Consider the following 15,861-nt stretch of genomic DNA (forward strand, 5'->3'; position numbering starts at 1 on the left):
AGCCTCCTGGAGCCTTCTAGTTGTCCTGCCCTCATCTAATCCTGTTGGGCCCTCTGGGCAGCTCTTAATTCTGGCCTCTCCCCGTTTCACAGATGAGAAAACTGAGGCTCAGAAAGGTTAGTAGGTGGCCAGGGCAGGGTTTCAGCTTGGTTTAATCCATTTCCAGAGACTGCCCTCTCCTGGGGCTGCGCTGTGCATGGCCCTCCTCCTTGCCCTGGGGTCTAGGGCACCCTTTGGGGCCTCCCTTCCCTCTCCCCCGGCAGAGGGGGCACTCGCTCACGGGCTGCGCTCTTTCTTTTCTGCAGACGGCTTCTACCTGCCCGCCCCTGGAGCTCCGGGTGCCCTGCACTCTCATGCGCCCTCCTCCAGGACCCCAGGCGGCCACTCGTCGGGCGCCTCGACCAAAGGCTCTTCTCGGGAAGGTCCAGCCAAGGACCGGATGGGCCGCGGCGGGGAGCCGCCCCCACTGTTCGGCAAGAAGGACCCGCGGGCCCGCGAAGAGGCAGCGGGGCCCCGCAGCGTGGTGGACCTGACCCAAGAGGCGCGGGCGGAGGGCCGCCAGGACCGCGGGCCCCCGCGCCTCCCGGAGCGCCTGTCGCCCTTCCTGGCCGAGCCCGGGCCCCCGCGGGCACCGGGCACGGCCACCACCGAGTCCAAGGGCAAGAACCCGCCGCCGCTGCCACCACCGGCCCTGAGCCTCTGCAATGGCGCGGGGGACGCGGGGCTCCCTGCACTGGTGGCCGAGGCGGCCCGCGGCTCTAAGGAGACTGCGCGCCAGGACGAGAGCGCACGGCTGCGGCGCGCAGAGGCCCTTCTGCCGGGGCCTTGCCCGTGCCCCTCGCCGCTCCCGCCGCCGCCCCCCGTAAGCAAGGGCCCGCCTGCGCCCCCCGCCGCCTCCGGGGCCTTCGCCGCACCGCAGCCCGCCCCCGCCGGCGTCTACACCATCTTCCCCGTGGCGGCCGCGCGTGAGGCGGGCCGCGAGCACCGTGTGGTGGCGCCCACCTTCGTGCCTTCTGTGGAGGCCTTTGACGAGCGCCCAGGGCCCATCCAGATCGCGTCGCAGGCGCGTGACGCCCGGACCCGGGAGCGCGAGGCGGGCAGGCCCGGCGTCCTGCAGGCCCCGCCCGGCTCTCCAAGGCCGCCTCCGGACCGACCCGAGAGCCTCCGCGAGAAGAGCTCCGTGATCCGCTCGCTCAAGCGGCCGCCGCCCGCCGAGGCCCCACCAGCGCGGGCCGCGCGCTCCTCCCCGGACCCCCGGGCCTACCTCCCCGCCAAGGAGCTGCTCAAGCCCGAGGCCGAGCCCCGGCCGTGCGAGCGCGCCCCGCGCGGCCCCGCTGTCGCCTCCGCCTCCCAGCAGGCAGCCAAGCTTTTCGGCCTAGAGCCAGGGCGGCCGCCCCCAACCGCCGGCCCTGAGCACAAATGGAAACCCTTCGAGCTGGGCAACTTCGCCACGACGCAGATGGCCGTGCTGGCCGCGCAGCACCACCATGCCAGCCGTGCCGAGGAGGAGGCTGCCGCTGCTGCCGCCGCCGCCGCCTCCTCCAAGAAAGCCTACCTGGACCCCGGGGGCGCGTTGCCCCGCGCCGGGGCCACCTGCGCCAGGCCGGGCGCCGACCTGCACGCCGCGACCCACGGGCCGGGAGAGGCCTCGGCCATGCAGAGCCTCATCAAATACAGCGGCAGCTTTGCCCGCGAGGCCGTGGCCGTGCGTCCCGGCGGCTGTGGGAAGAAGAGCCCTTTTGGAGGCCTGGGCACCATGAAGCCCGAGCCCGCTCCCACGGCTGCCCCACGCGCCCAGGCCCGCCTTCCGCACCCCGCCGGCCCTGCAGCGGCTGGGGGCCGGCAGCTGAAGCGGGACCCGGAGAGGCCCGAGAGCGCCAAGGCCTTCGGACGCGAGGGCTCCGGTGCCCAGGGTGAGGCAGAGGTGCGACACCCACCCGTGGGCATTGCGGTGGCCGTGGCCCGGCAGAAGGACAGTGGCAGTGGCCGGCTGGTGCCTGGGCTGGCGGACCAGGAGCGTTCCCTGTCTCTGAGCAACGTCAAAGGTGGGTCCCGGGTCCCACCCCTCACCTTTTCTTCCCCCTTCACCTCCCCACCTTTGCTCACTGCTTCTACCTGCCTTCTGCACCCCTCTCTCCCACCTTCCTGGTACTGTTTGTCCTTTATCCCCCTTGTGGGCTGTGGCTGCTATTTAAAATTTATTGCTTTTTCTGTTACACACATAGAAAAATGTGTAAAATGCAGGAGAGGAGAAAGAAGAAAAGGGACCATTAGATTTTTTCCACCACCCTGAACACTTGGAGCTCTTTCCGCAGATTCATTTTCCCATTTGATCTGCAGAGCCTCCAGTGCACTATGATCTCGGGCCTTCTGTTTTTCCTTTGTGGGTGGGCTCTTACTTTTGCCAAGTCTTTATAAGTATCATTTTTAATGGTCTTTGGTGTTTTGTCCAGAGCGTGCACCGTAGCTCAGTTAGCCGTTCCCTTGTGGCATTTTAGTTTTCCCTTCTCTGATGTTTTTGTGTTTAGGAAGTTACTTTGAATATTTTCATGCATTGCGGCCTCACTGATACTTTGAGTCATTTTCTAAGAATAGATTCCTACGAATAAATTAGCTTTAAGCTTTCAATTCCGGGTCCTTGAGGGAGGTAACCGTGTCTTACTTAATCTAGTTCAGTGTTCCCAGTACCTAGCGCATAGTAGGTGTTTGATAAGTGAGGGAATGAGTTACTGAGTGTGACAGATGGCAACTAGGGCCCCGGCATTCCTGTGGCCTCAACATTGAATGCCTTTGTGACTTCTTAGGTAGTTAGAGAGTTTATATGCTTGTTTGCAGTCTGTTTTGTTTTAGACTCCTCAGAATTGTGTTTCAATGTTACTAAAGAAAACCCAAACAATCGTCGTCAAGTTCAGCAGGGAGGAATGTGTTTTAACTATTAGTAAAGTTGAATATCTTTCCAGAACTAGGTTGATTTGTTACATTTCCGTTCGTCCCTGGCATATTTTGCCATTGGACTCCTTCCTGAGATTTTGGAGAGTTGCTATTTGCGGCATTTTGGTTGGAACTCTGGACTTGGGCTGCCCAGAGAGAGCCCAGTATTGAGCCAAGGGCCTCACCTGTGGGTCAGGCCCTGAGGCTGCCCCGCTGCACCAGGTCGTGGTCAGTGTGTTGAGGTGTGGGGTGTTGGCAGGCTAGGGTAAGGGCCCCGGAAGGAAGGCTGTGTCCCGCTGCCCCTAGCTCATGTGACTTTTTAACAGTTGGCCTGGGTTTCCTCCCCGAGTCTCTGTAGCCCCGCCCCCAGTTTGCTCCCAGACGTGCCAGCTGCAAGCTCAGGCTTGGCTCACATCGCGGCCCCCGTGCGACCGGCTTCCCTGCACCTCCTAGATTTTCCAAGATACACAGGCATCTTGGGTGCGCGTCCCCCGTGTCCCCGTCCCTCCCTGAGCCTGGCCCTCCTGTGCCCGCCTGCACTGACTCCTGCCTGGGCTTCAGCCTCCGTCCACAGTGAGCGGCCAGTGCTGCGTCCTGTCACAGCTGCTTCCTAGACCCGTAGCCCCAGCCCTGCTCTCCCAGAGGAGCCTGGTAAGGCTTAAGGCTGCCCTGGGTCTCGCCTGGTCGCTGCCCATCTGAATGTACCACAGCTGCAGAGGCTCAGAGCAAGTGATGTCTTAGGGAATGTTTGTTGAACTGAGCCCATTGTTCTGTGTGGAGCCCCCCTGGAGCCAAGGGAGGCCCGTCCTCTGACCCCAGGGGCTCACATGCGGCCCTGCCTTAGTCTGGGATTCAAAGTCTGGGCATTGGCCCTTGGCTTGGAGGTGGCCGGCTGGGTGGTGGAGAAGCCCGCTCACTAGGTGGACAAAAGATCTTTTGGGGTCCTTTTTTTAGAAGAATGCTCGTGTGACATGATATGGCACCCCAGTTAGGACTCACGGTCCCCAGAACTCATCCTGGTGCCCAGAGTACCTGGCCGTGCCCAAGGGACCTGTGTCCATGGGGTTGTGAGTGTGTGTGGGAGAATGTGTATGAGGGAGTGTGTGTGAGAGAGTGCAGGTGAGAATGTGTGTGTGTGAGCGTGTATGTGTGTGCAAGTGTCTGGGCGGGGGGAGGGGAGAGAGAGAGGATGGGACAGTTTGGGATGAGACCTTCAGGAATTATTGGTCTGAGACTGCCTTTCTGTTTGCCGGTGACCATTGGAAAGTGAGTGGAGTCTTACTCTCCTTAAAAAAAAATGCCTGTAAGAAGTGATTTTTCCCCAATCTGGATGACCCTGGGGGAGGGGAGAATTTGGCATTACCCCAGCTGAGTGGTTGTTGTCAGCCCCGGGGCTCCTGGGTTTCCCGACTTCCTGGCTCCTACTTTGTGGAGTGAGCCCTCTGCCTGTCAGTGAGTTCACATCCAGGCTCTACCTTTCGCAGCTGCGTGACCTTGAACCTGAGGCTTAAGTCCTCTGGCCCCTGGTGTCCCCACTTACTACGTGGCGCTAGGGAGGGCCTCCTCGTTCCCTGATGCCAGGTGGGCTGAGGCGCTCGTAGTAGGTGCTTCATAAACAGGCCTTCCTTTTCTCTGTTCACATTCGGGGCCTTAAGGGCTCAGAGCTTCTGCCATGAGCCCGAGATCCTTTTATGGGAAATGCCCCGAGGGCTCACCCAGGGTCTGGTCTGGCTACAGGGGTCTTGCACCCTGAGATGGATGAAGGACGGGCTTCACGTACACCCGTGAACCCCAGACAGCAGTGCCCACGCCGAGAGGCCAGCAGACCAGCACCTTCCCTGCCGTGTAGCAGGGGGCCGTGTGCAGGCAGCCCCACGTAGCCCCGGCCACCAGCTCCTCCTGGTGGATCTGTTATTCTCCCAGCTTCACAGATGGGAGAGCAGGGCCTGTGGAGGTGAGGTGACTCGCCCTGGGTCACCCGGCTAGAAGAGGCAGGCTGAACTTGAACCCTTAAGCCCAGACCTGTGCCTCCCATCTCTCTGTCTTGCCCATTATCACCTCTATGGTGGAGTCGAATTGGGGACCAAATCTGGGGGCTGTGATGGTGCCCCCACCCTGCCCTGCTGCCCATCATACCGGGCAGAGCTGGGGTTGCATCGGGTGTAAGCAGTGGTATTGACCCCAGACTCTGGAAAGCACAGAATTGGCCGGAGTTGGTGGTCGCCATATCTGCAGAAATGCTCAGATGGAGTCTGGGAGGGAGTTGCCATGGGAACCAGGCCTTAGCCTGAGCCTCTGCCATTACGGCCGGATTAGAGCATGTGACCCACGGAGGGGCTGTCAGTGCTGGGGACGTGGGCCCTGGGGCAGGGCTGCAGATGGGTGATGGCAGTAGTGCTGCTGTTTCACCAGTGCCCACCCTGTGCGGGCTCTGTGTGTGGAGGGGTGTGCACCCTGGTGGTCAGGAAGACCCGGTCAGACCGCGATGCTAGCCTGACGCCTCCTTGTCAGTCAGTGGTGTGACCTGGGTAGCTAACCTTCCTGTGCCTCAGTTTCCTCATCTGGGATGGGATGAGGGCTGGAACCCACCTCCTGGGTTGATGACCACTGAATGAGTGTGTGTATGGAGAGGGCCCTGGGCCCTGCTGGGCACAGAGGCGGCTTTGAAATGTTGGACGTCTCCAGAGCTCATGCCTCGAGGGTTGGGGTGAAGGGGTCCTGGGTGTGTGGGACCTCGGAGCAGCTGACCCTCTGCCCCACACGCCTCCCTGCTGGAGGAGCTGGTCCCTTGCCATCCTGGAGCTCAGCACAGAGAGGCGATGGGCCCTTTGGTTCGCTTGTCCACAGGGGGCTGGAGGGAGGTTGGTTTTCAAAGCCTTAGTCAGATCATGTCTCATCCCTGCTCAGAGCTTCCTCTGGCTTTCTCCTTTTACCTTGAACAGAATCTCAGCCATATTCTCTTCCACGGCCTGTACCCCGCTCTTCACCTGCACCCTCTCTTCCTTATTGCTCTCTTCAGCCACCGTGGCCCCCTTGGCACGCTCCTGCCTCAGGGACTTTGCACCTGCCGTTTGTTCTCTCTGCATAGCTCACTGTTCCTCTAGTTATCCTCATGAATTCATTCATTCACTTCCCACGTATTTGCTGAGCAGCTTCTTCTGTGTCAGGCATTGTGCAGGAGAGAGGTAGACAGCCAGGAGTGTGACTGCTCAAACCAGAGCAATGCACAGTCTGAGGAGGAGACAGACGGTGAACTACCAACAAGCAAAACAGCTGTGTGTTGTGCTCAGTGCTGTGAGGGAGACAAATAAGGGAGCGTGAGAGAGGAGAGGTGGTCTGGGAGGGCTTCCTGGAGGAGGTAGCATATGAGCTGAGCTCTTACTGGGGAGGCTGAGTAGTACAGAGGAAGGGCACTCTGGGTGGAGGGAACAGCGTGTGTGGCCCTGAGTGTGACTGGAGGTACACTGGAGGGGACAGCTGGGCAGCATGAGTCAGGCCCAGGGGCTTGGTTCCATGGGGCTGGCCCTCCGTAGGAGGGACAGGTGTCAGCAGGGATTAGAGGGAGCAGGTTGGCGCAGGAGGACGAGGGTGGTGCCCCGGGGCGAGGTGGTGGAGGGCATGTCACATTTCTTTGGAGATCAACTGTATTTGGAGGGAGCGGGCTGGGGCTCTGGCGTGAGTGACCCTGGGGGTGGTGGGTGCTCCCAGGTGGGCGGGCCTGCATACAGGTTTCTGGTGCAGGTGGCACCTAGGGTGGGAAGCCCCTGAGGGCCTGTGTGGTGACAGCCAGGGCAGTGGAGAGGCATCAGGCCTGAGGACAGAGGTCTTGGGGGCAGGCCACACTGCAGACGCCTGTCCCTTCTGGGGGCACCAGGAGCTCTGTGCCAAAGCCTGTCTGCCACCCCAGCGTGGCCAGTGGGCGGGAGGGTCTTCGGGGTTTCTGCGGGCCTGGGAGGCCATCCCTGCAGGAGAAGGAAGCTCAGACACATGCTCTGGTTTCCCAGTCCAGCTGAAGGACTCTGGATGGCCCTGCCTGAAAGCCCGGGATGGGAGGGGGGCCCACAAGCAGGGCCCCTTCCAGTCCTTCATAGAGGGGGTGGGCGGGCTCAGGGTCCCCTTGGATTTGGGAACCACATTAACACTGGAGGCCGGGACACCCTCACTGGGTCTCACCCCGAGTTGGCGCGGGCTTGTTCTCCCACCTCCCGCCTTTCCCCTCTGCTTCCTGCACTTCCTGCCATGTGCTGGAACAGTCGTGGGGACCGGGCGTTGGCACAAGAAGAGTCGGCTCAGGGCTTGCGTGGGGTGACTTAACGGATAGCCTGGGACGCACCTGTGTGACCCGTGGGGACCAGGTCGGCAAGAAGACTCCTTCGCCCGCTCCCACTCCCGCCCTGACAGTGCCCCAACTTGCTGGCTTTTCTCTGCTTAACCGCACACGCAGCTTCCTTGTCGCTCCAGTGGCTTCTGGAACTTGCAGACCCGCCCCCGGTGGCCCCTGGCCCATCTCCAGCTGCCTCTCGGGATGCGACCCTCCCTGATTCTAGGCTGCCTGTCCCCCCCCACCCCGTGTGCGTGGTCCATCGGGCACGTGGGCTTGTGTGGCTGCCCCTCCCCGTGGACTTCTCTTCTTTGTTCTGGGGCTGTGGGTTTCCACCTTCCTGAAGGGGAAGGAGAAGCCCCTGCATCCCTGAGCCTCTCCTGGGGGCTCTGTTCTTCCGGAGCTCCTGGTGATGGGGGTGCAGGAGGGGAGAAACGATGGGGAGATGCTCGACGGCCGCATTCCAAGTTGGGTCCCCGCCCACGAGGACCATGAATGTGGGGACTGCTGGGGGGCCCCGGCAAGGTGGCCCTGGACGCTTGTCTCTGGCAGGGTGATAACCCATAAGGTCCGGGGCCCTGGGGGCGGCTTCCTCCCCGGGCGTACCTCCCGAGACCTGGGTGGGAGGACACCCGTCCAGCATGACTGACCCTAGAGAAGGAGTTAGTCCAGCCTCGGCGGTTTAGAAGAGTCTCAGCTACCAGCTGAGTGGCTTCTGCTGCTGGTGATAGCGCCCGCCTCCTGGGCCCTAGCCGGCCCGGGGCGGCCACACGCGTGCTGGCTTCCGTTGTATGGAGTAGAAAACGTCCAGGAAGAGTGGGGCAGGTGGGGCGAGGAGGGCTGGACCCTGGGTGCCCTCCACGAGCTCCTGCCCCTGCAGAACTGGCCGGGACTTGAGGACCTGCCTTCTCTGCTCTGGGGAAGGCGGGGAGCTCACGGAAGGTGCAGCTGGACCAGCCATGGGTCGAGGGACGTCCCCTGGGCACCAGGACAAGGGTGGGTGAGCCGGATGGCAGCCCGCATATCCTCCACTCGCCCACACACACATAGCGTTCTCTGGTTTCACTTTTCTGTCTTGATTTTGAAAAGATCAGCCACAGGTCTGCAGCAGACAGAACCATGACGGGTCCTCAGGGGGGAGGCTGATTTCCCGTGGCCCGGGCCTCGCTGTGCTTCTGAATAGCGACCGCTTTTTCGGGTTGTGGTTTCTCCTCCATCCTAACCTCTCCCAGAACCTGCCTTTCCGGTGATAAAGTAGTAAAACCGTGTCAGCGAATGCCACTCGGTTCACACCGTGTTGTTACTCGATCTGTGTTACGATGTTTTACTGCAATATCCCGGTTACCTGTGCGAGTTCCAGGTAGGCTCTTTGAGGGGCGAGGGAGGGATGTTTCTGGGCACGGAGGGCATCCGGCCAGGGTGAGGGAACCGCTCAATTGCTGAGGGCTTGTTGGGGCCCTGAGTGGGCCTCACTTCCTGCCTGTCCCCCCGACCCAGGGCACAGCCGAGCCGACGAGGACTGTGGAGATGAGCGGGCCAGGCACCGGGAGGAGCGGTTGCTTGGGGCGCGGCTGGACCGGGACCAGGAGAAGCTGCTCCGGTGAGGGCCTGGGAGGCCCAAGGCAAGGGTGGATGACCCTACCTGGCTGCGGGGTGGTCCTGAGAGTGTGGGACACCCTCCCGAGGAAGGCCCCGGGGGCCCTTTGCCGAGCCCCAGCTGGCTCTTCTGTCCACCGGGTGCAGAGTCGGCCCAGCAGTAGCCTGGTGTCCCCCGGTGACTTGGGGCGGTACCCCTTCTCTCCCACCCGCCCCTGGGGCCGTCCGGCCTGTCCCTGACGCCCCTGTTCGCTTCCAGAGAAAGTAAGGAGCTGGCTGACCTGGCCCGCCTGCACCCCACCAGCTGTGCTGCTAACGGCCTGAACCCCAACCTCATGGTGACCGGGGGCCCGGCGCTGGCAGGTTCCGGTCGCTGGTCCGCTGACCCTGCGGCCCACCTGGCCACGCACCCTTGGCTGCCCCGCTCGGGCAGCACGTCCATGTGGCTCGCTGGACACCCCTACGGTGAGCAGGAGGGCGGCGGTGGGCCGGGATGGGGAGGCCTGACGTGCTGGTGCCGGGACAGCACCCCTCCTCTCTTCCCCGTAGTTCAGCTCCCTCAGTGCCCAAGCAGGGCCATTATTAATGGCGCCAGCATCGTGGGCCCTTGGCCAAGCCTGTTTGTGGACAGTGCCCAGAGCGGGAGGCTGGGCGCGTGTTTACAGCCCTTACCCTCAGCTTCCTGCTTGGAGGCCCAGGAAGTGGAGGATGGGGGAGTAGGCTGGGCCTGGGTCCTCAGCACTGACTCGGGCATGGGTCTCTCCTAGGCTTGGGCCCCCCTTCTCTTCACCAGGGCATGGCGCCTGCCTTTCCACCCGGCCTGGGGGGCTCCCTGCCGTCGGCCTACCAGTTCGTCAGGGACCCCCAGTCGGGCCAGCTGGTGGTCATTCCCAGTGAGCACTTGCCTCACTTTGGTAAGTGGCCTTCCACAGTGAGACTGTCCCAAATGCCGTGGGAGGAGGGCTGTCCTCCTGTGGCAGGGGGTGTCCGCCCAGCAGAATAGGGTGGCTGTGTCCTAAAGCCACAGGGGTCCTTGTTTTGATGAGTTCCTACCCAGAAAGCCCACGTGGAGAACCAAAGCAGGGCTGCCCTGGTGGGAGGCCTGGACCCTCTGCCTTGGTGCCCCCATCCCTCAGGAATCCACTTTGCAGACCACTGGATATAGTAGGAGAAGGTGTGGAGTCCCCATGTTGGCCCCGGGCCTGGGATGTGGCTGCCCCTGGCAAAGGGAGGAGGACAGGCTTCTCCGTCCCCAGGAAGCAACTGGAGGCCCAGCTGAGCCCAGCTCTGCCTCAGCTTCCCCATCTGTAAAATGCGGTGATGGGCACCAGGCGGTAGTGCAGCCTCACTGTCTTCTTGCCCCCAGCGGAGCTGATGGAGCGGGCTGCGGTGCCACCCCTTTGGCCGGCCCTGTACCCACCCGGCCGCAGCTCCCTGCACCACGCCCAGCAGCTACAGCTCTTCTCCCAGCAGCACTTCCTGCGGCAGCAGGAATTCCTGTACCTGCAGCAGCAGGCGGCCCAGGCCCTGGAACTGCAGAGGAGTGCCCAGCTGGTGGTGAGTTGGGGTGGGCGTGGTTCAGGAGGGCCATGGGGGCATTGGAGACCCTTGCCGGAGCTCCTCTGTTGCTGGCGAGGCAGAGGGGTCAACCAGCAGAAAGTCCAGTTCTGGACTGTGAGTCAGAAAAAATGAGAGAGGCCTCCTGGAGGAGGTGGCGTCTGCCCAGAGACCTGAAGAAGTTAGTTGTGGAGGAACCCTCTGGGCAGAGGGGATGGTGTGAGCAAGGCTGAGAGGTGGACAGAGCTTGGCAAGGGGTGGGTGCAGGTAGCAATGGGGAAGCCAGGGCGGGAGAGGTGGCCCTGTGGACTGGAGATGTTTGCATGGGAACTGAAGGGATCCCTGTGTTACCCCGCTGTTTCCTAAGCCCTGCCTGGCCCGGCTGGGTGCCTGATGGCCCTGGGCTCCTCTCTCGGGCCGGGGCTGGCCTCCACCCATGTTGCCTGATCACGTAAGATGGGCGACACTTGGTGTCGCCACCGTGTGGGTGGACTCCCTGAAGCCCACAGCCCTCCTGCCTCCTTGAAGGTGTTCCTGGACATTTGTCCTCTGCTTGGCCTTGCCCCTCCCTTCTTGTGTAGCAGCTGCTCTGGAGGAGTCAACCGAGGTGGCACAGGCAGCAAATGGGGCCCTGGGTTTGAACCTTAGTTCTGCCATGCCTGGCTGTGTGCCCTCCAGCAAGTGAATTCACCTCTCTGGGTTTCAAGTTTCCTCCTGTGGAAGTGGAGCTGCTAGTAATTTCTGTGTCATCGGGCTGTTCAGTGAGATTTAACAGCCGTGACAGTGGCTGGGGCATGGAGCCTTTCCTCCGCGTGTGATCATGCGCTGACCGCCTGGCCCCTGGTGAGCACGGGCGAAGTTCGTGAGCCTTCCTCAAGCCATCAAAGACCGGGAAAGGCTCCCCCCGCCCACCTTTTGAGGTGTTTTGAGACCCAGGTGTGATAAGGCAGGAGAGTGCCCGCAGGTAGTGAGTTCTCCGTGCAGGTAGCTGTCCTAGTGTCACGAAAGAGCCTCACACCTCCACTGGCCCCCCTCGCCCTGACCGTGAGGGTCCCAGAGGGGCCTGGGTCTAGACCGGAGGGCACCCTAGCCCCGTCTGCTGGAATTCTACAAGGAATGCTGTGCTTGTTATTTGTACTGTGACGGAATGTCAGTCTCGGGCTGGGGGTGTGGGCGGCCTGCAGCCCCAGACCCTGCCTGAGGTTCTCTGTGTGTCGCGGGGACGCCGGGGACAGGGCAGGTGGTGGGTGATGGGTCCTGCCGCGCTGACCCTGCCTGCCGGCCCCCCCCCAGCAGGAGCGGCTAAAGGCCCAGGAGCAGCGGGCAGAGATGGAGGAGAAGGTGAACAAGCGGAGCCTGGACGCCGCGGGCAAGGGTGGCCTGGGCGCCTCGGGCCCCGGGCTGCTGCCTCGGAAGCCCCCTGGCCTGGCCGCTGGCCCTGCGGGCACTTACGGCAAGGCCATGAGTCCACCGCCATCTCCCCGCGCTTCCCCTGTGGCTGCCCTGAAGGCCAAGGTCATCCAGAAGCTGGAGGATGTGTCCAAGCCGTCCACCTACGCCTACCCCGCCACACCCAGCTCCCACCCCACTAGCCCGCCGCCCGCCTCCCCGCCGCCCACCCCTGGCATCACCCGCAAGGAAGAGGCCCCCGAGAACGTCGTCGAGAAGAAGGACTTAGAATTGGAGAAGGGAGCCCCCAGCCCTTTCCAGGCCTTGTTCTCAGGTAGGAGCTGGTGAAACATCCCCATATGGTCATTCACTCATTCATTCCTTCAACCTGTCAATCCTTCTTTCTGTGTTGAGCACCTACTGTGTACCTGGCTCACCGCTGGGCTCTGGAATGAATGCCCGAGGACACAGCTGGCCATCATCTCTCTCTAGCCTTCCCTCAGTGGTAGGGTCAGGGGAAATGGGTGTAATGTTAGAAGTAGGTTCTAAGTTCAGGAGGACCTGTCTGAGCATGAAACAAAGTAAGACCTGTAGGATATTTAGCACCATAGCTGGCCCATAACAGGTGCTGTGTTGTTGCATTGATGATAAAACAGTGTATTCTGAGTAGTACTCCCACCCCATACGCTGCATGCACACACACGCCCTCTTCCCGTGTCCTGTGTTGGTCGGGACATGCAGCAGGTGGCCTTGAAGGGGCCTGAGGCCTGTGTTCCTCTTCCCGTGGGAGGACTTGAGTTCGAATTCCAAAGTTCAGATTTCTGCCACCGGAATGCTGTGTGCGATCTTGGGCAGGTGGCTGCCCCTCTCTGGGGAGATTCGATGTCTTGCTAATCAGGTCAAGTGTGGAGCACAGGCCTGACCCCGGTGCAGGGTGAGGGTGCTCCGTGCGTCTGTCTCCCCCGGTTTGGTTCATACTGAGCCCCTGCTGCTTGCCCCGCTCTGGGCTGGGCCTGGGACACTACAGACAGTCAGCTGAACACCATCCTGCTCTCAGGGAGTTTACACTCAAGCGTGGGAGTTCAGAGTAAAAAAAGTGAGGGAGGGGAGCCAGCACTGTATTACTATTATTTTTTGAACAACTTGGATGCCCCAACTCTGCTTTAATGGCGTGGGGCGGGTGGGTTCTTGTGGGACGGAGGGCAGAGTCGGCACCGGCTGGGTGGGGACCATTTGGGGTCTTACTGAGCCTGTGCTTCTGGCCCGGCTTTGTGCTGGGTGCTGAGGCTGGAGGGAACAGAGAAAGAGCCTTTGGGGCCTGAAGACCCTCAGGGAAAGATGGTGGCCAGTTTTTCTCTCTGTGGCGCAGACATGCAGAAAGGCCCTGGGGTTCCTCAGATGCCATCTGGAAGGGATCCCAGCCCTGCAGGCTGGCCCAGCAGAGAGGGTGGCTGGCGGGTGGGTGTTGATGGGGACACACGGGGGTGTCAGACATGGCAGGAGAAGGGGCCCCTGCTGACCCTTGGTGTCCTCGGCAGATATCCCACCCAGGTACCCGTTTCAAGCCCTGCCGCCACACTACGGGAGGCCCTACCCATTCCTGCTGCAGCCCACGGCGGCTGCCGATGCCGACGGCCTGGCCCCCGACGTGCCGCTCCCGGCCGATGGGCCCGAGCGCCTGGCGCTCTCGCCTGAGGACAAGCCCATCCGCCTGTCCCCGTCCAAGATCCCAGAGCCGCTGCGGGAGGTCCCGGACGAAGAACCGCTGGCAGAGCGGGAGGTGAAGGCGGAGGTGGAGGACATGGACGAAGGCCCCGCAGAGCTGCCCTCCCTCGAGTCGCCACTGACGCTGCTCCCCGAGGAAGCCCTGGCGGCCCCGAGCCCGGCGGGCGGCTGCGCGGGTGGCCTGCTGGAGGCCCAGGCCCAGGCGCTGAGTGCCGGCGGCCAGGGGCCCGCGGAGCCCTCCGGGTGCCCGGACTTTGCTGAGGGGGCTGAGGCGCGGGTTGATTCACCGCGCCGGACAGAGTCCTGCACGGCTGCCCCGGACCTGGGGGCGCGGCTGACGCCTGAGCCGTTGGTCAAGGCTAAGGAGGAGCCAGTGGAGGTGCCCGTGGACGTGCCCGTGGCAGAGGCAGCTCCCGAGGAAGATCTGGCCCAGGAGGCCCCGAGTGAGCCCCGGCCCAGCCTGGAACTGCCGGACTGTGACGTGCCCCCTGGGGAGGGACAGTGCCTGAGTCTGGAGGCCCCGGAGGCCACCCCTGTGCCGGGCAGCGCCTGCTTCCTGGAGGAAGCGGGCTCCGATCAGTTCCCGCCCAGCCTGGAGGACCCGCTGGCTGGCATGAATGCCCTAGTGGCCGCGGCAGAGCTGCCCCAGGCCAGGCCTCTGCCCTCCCCGGGCACTGGAGCCCCAGCCCTGGAGAGGCTGGAGGCAGTGCAGAGCCTTGTCTTGGAGCCGAGCTTCCTGCACGGCATCACCCTGCTGAGCGAGATCGCCGAGCTGGAGCTGGAGAAGAGGAGCCAGGAGGTGGCAGGTGAGTCGTGCCGGGCGGTGGGCCTCTGCGGCTTGCTTTTTCCCTTTCTATTTATTTATTTTTAGGCCGCGTGGCTTGCGGGATCTGAGTTCCCCAACCAGGGATTGAACCTGGGCCACAGCAGTGCAAGCCTGGAATCCTAACCACTAGGCTGCCAGGGAACTCCTGCCTTTCCCCCTTTTAAGGAAAATTTTTTAAAATAGGATTTAAAAAGTTTCAAAATCTCCAGGATGTGGTTTATTCGTGTGCACTTTAAAAAAACTGTTGTGAAATAAACATGTCGTAAACTTTTATCATTTCAACGGTTTGAAGTGTACAGGGCAGAGGTGTTACATACAGGCACATCATTGTGCGGCCAGTCTCTGGGTTTCTTCGTGGTGAAATTTCTGCTTGTTCTGTCAGTGGTGAGATGCTTTGGGTTGTGAGGGACCAAGACTTTTCTTTTAACTGGTTAGAAAAAGTCAGGGGAAATTTATTGGCTTGTGGAACTGAAGTATGTCAGTAATTAGGTAATATTTCAGGTATGGCTGGATCCAGGTGCTCAAACCAAGGAGTTTCTTTTCCCTCTTCCCTGTCTCCCCCCACCCACCTTGTTTCACTTCTTTCTGTTGGCTTCATTCAAGGTGGGCCCACTGCCCTTATAGTGGTCACTGATACTTTCTCCCAAGCCCACGGGCCTGCTCAGCTCAGCTCAGCAGACACACACAAGAGGCCACCTGTTTCCACATAGCTCTGGCAAAGATGCTGTGATGCACTGTCAATGATTGGCTGACTGGGGTTCATGCTTTTTGCAGAAGCAAACCCTGTGGCCCAGGAGATGGGATGGACCAGGCTGATCATGCCCAGCCCTCGATGGGGGGGACAGCCACTTCCAGGGTGTAGGGAGGGGCGGTCCTCAGAGGGAATGGAGTGCCTTCAGCAGAAGGGGCCGTGAATTCTGGGCTGGCACAAAACCACTGACATTCGACATAGAAATTGAGGTGCTCCAAGACGTGTGTGAAGAGGCTGTGGGTCAGGCACAGCCTCGCGAGCCCACGCTTGGGCCAGAAGCAGCACGGAGGAGGGGCCCAGGCCCGGCTGTGGAGGAGATAATAGCGCCGGACGTTTTGGTGTGTTTCCTCTAGAATTTCTTCTACACGGACACACAGTTCCAAAATCAAGGTCATTTTGTAAACAGTGCTCTGTAACCGGCCTTTTTCACTTAGTATATGCTTTATTAAACATTTCTCAAAGCTGTGTATTCTTAGAAATTTTGTTTTAGGGATTACACAGTTTTCTGCCTGGTGGAGGTCCCAGCCTTCAATGACCCAATCCTAGATCGTAAGGCATTTTCATTTGCCTTCTTCTTTTTTTTTTTGCTGTACGTGGGCCTCTCACTGTTGTGGCCTCTCCCGTTGCGGAGCACAGGCTCCGGACGCGCAGGCTCAGCGGCCATGGCTCATGGGCCCAGCCGCTTCGCGGCACGTGGGATCTTCCCGGACCAGGGCATGAACCTGCATCCCCTGCATCGGCAGGCAGACTCCCAACCACTGCGCC

The 15,861-nt window shown here is 61.4% G+C and overlaps 1 protein-coding gene across 9 annotated transcripts in view; it reads left to right on the forward strand.

Annotated features, from left to right (window-relative positions):
- Positions 1-15,861, forward strand: part of TNRC18 (trinucleotide repeat containing 18) — an 88,198-nt gene that overhangs the window by 24,822 nt on the left and 47,515 nt on the right. For 8 of the 9 annotated variants that reach the window (XM_029221791.1, XM_029221794.1, XM_029221797.1 and 5 more), the window contains 7 exons: positions 306-2,045; positions 8,750-8,852; positions 9,108-9,313; positions 9,616-9,762; positions 10,215-10,405; positions 11,699-12,128; positions 13,333-14,325. In XM_029221791.1, the coding sequence (XP_029077624.1) occupies positions 306-2,045; positions 8,750-8,852; positions 9,108-9,313; positions 9,616-9,762; positions 10,215-10,405; positions 11,699-12,128; positions 13,333-14,325 (3,810 nt within the window). The remainder of the gene's footprint in view (positions 1-305; positions 2,046-8,749; positions 8,853-9,107; positions 9,314-9,615; positions 9,763-10,214; positions 10,406-11,698; positions 12,129-13,332; positions 14,326-15,861) is intronic. The other variant, XM_029221792.1, reaches the window with a different exon arrangement.

This window comes from Monodon monoceros, unplaced genomic scaffold (genome assembly GCF_005190385.1).
Source record: "Monodon monoceros isolate NGI ecotype Baffin Bay Population unplaced genomic scaffold, NGI_Narwhal_1 Super_Scaffold_13, whole genome shotgun sequence".
Lineage (NCBI taxonomy): Eukaryota > Metazoa > Chordata > Mammalia > Artiodactyla > Monodontidae > Monodon > Monodon monoceros.